This window comes from Naegleria gruberi (genome assembly GCF_000004985.1).
Source record: "Naegleria gruberi genomic scaffold NAEGRscaffold_765, whole genome shotgun sequence".
Taxonomy (NCBI): Eukaryota; Heterolobosea; class Eutetramitea; order Acrasida; family Naegleriidae; genus Naegleria; species Naegleria gruberi.
In genome coordinates, this window is record NW_003162856.1 from 664 (window position 1) to 1,847 (window position 1,184).

Consider the following 1,184-nt stretch of genomic DNA (forward strand, 5'->3'; position numbering starts at 1 on the left):
GACTTCTCGTTCCGACAACATGATGATAAAAATCTTCTCCCAACAAATATTTTTTTTGTGTTTAATTTTGGAAAGTTTACAATGTTTAAGAGCAGTGCCAAGTTCTTTTCATGAAATAGCACGTATTGAAATAAATTGGTGTGAATAATGTTAAGTTTGCAAAAGAATATGAAAGTTTAAAAACTAATGAGACACCGTAGTAGAGCAAGTGAATGTGCTACGAAACCAAGATCAGGTTGAACCACATTGCAAATGATTAATTACAAAAAATAGAGTTCTATAATTTCAGCAGTGTTACTTGGCAGCATTATCCAAAAACTGACCGATGACTAATTTCCTTATTTAAACGTTCTAATATGGACTGATAACGCCAGCCCAGTAAAAAAAATGGCACCACACAAATCTCTGCTCACAACAATGGTCGCCTTAATAGTAGTTACCTTAATACTCCTCGCCCCATCACTCTATGCCAATGACTTGATTAACGCCAAGCTCGATACTACATATAATGTTAATTATCTTAATACAGAGGCTGAACCTTCTGGTACTTATCTTTCATCTGAATACCAATATGATAATGCGTTTGGTCCGGTCACTGTGAATGATAATTTCCAAAACGTTCAAGTATTCTTTGAACAACGCTTCAATAATACTGCGTTCGATTTTACACTTTCATTATTATCTGGAAAAGTTCTTCAACCAACAGCAACATTCGGAAAGTTGAAACTCTCAATGAAGTTGTACAATAATCCTGTGGAGAAGGTTGTGTTGAGATTTAATGCACCTTTGGGTATCTGGAATGTTGACCTGTTGAGACGTATGCAAGCTTACTTTTATGATCCTACCACTTATACATCTGAATTAACTGTTCTTGGTGATCAATTTGGTGTCATTAGGAGATATATTAACATGTTTGAAGTTGAATTGAATTTGCCTTATATTTTCCAAGCAATTCAAAAGACTGAATTTCAGCTTATTCTCTATACTGAAGACAGTCCTTTGGATCCAACTCCATTAGTTGATTATAGATGGATTGAAGTACCATATGCTGCATCATATGCTATGAAATTAGAATCAAATCCAAATTTCAATAGATACTTTACAATTGGATTCCCATCTATTACTCCTATTAATTATATGTTGTATCAACCTCCAAGATTCCTTCTTACTGAAGCTTATAATGT

At 34.0% G+C, this 1,184-nt stretch overlaps 1 protein-coding gene across 1 annotated transcript; it reads left to right on the forward strand.

The window, feature by feature from the left end:
• Nucleotides 1–387: 387 nt before the first annotated feature.
• Nucleotides 388–1,139, forward strand: NAEGRDRAFT_76980 (uncharacterized protein; the record flags this gene model as incomplete). Its single annotated transcript, XM_002668063.1, has 1 exon — nt 388–1,139. A coding segment is annotated over one exon (752 nt), but the record flags the coding sequence as incomplete, so codon positions are not given.
• Nucleotides 1,140–1,184: the final 45 nt, after the last annotated feature.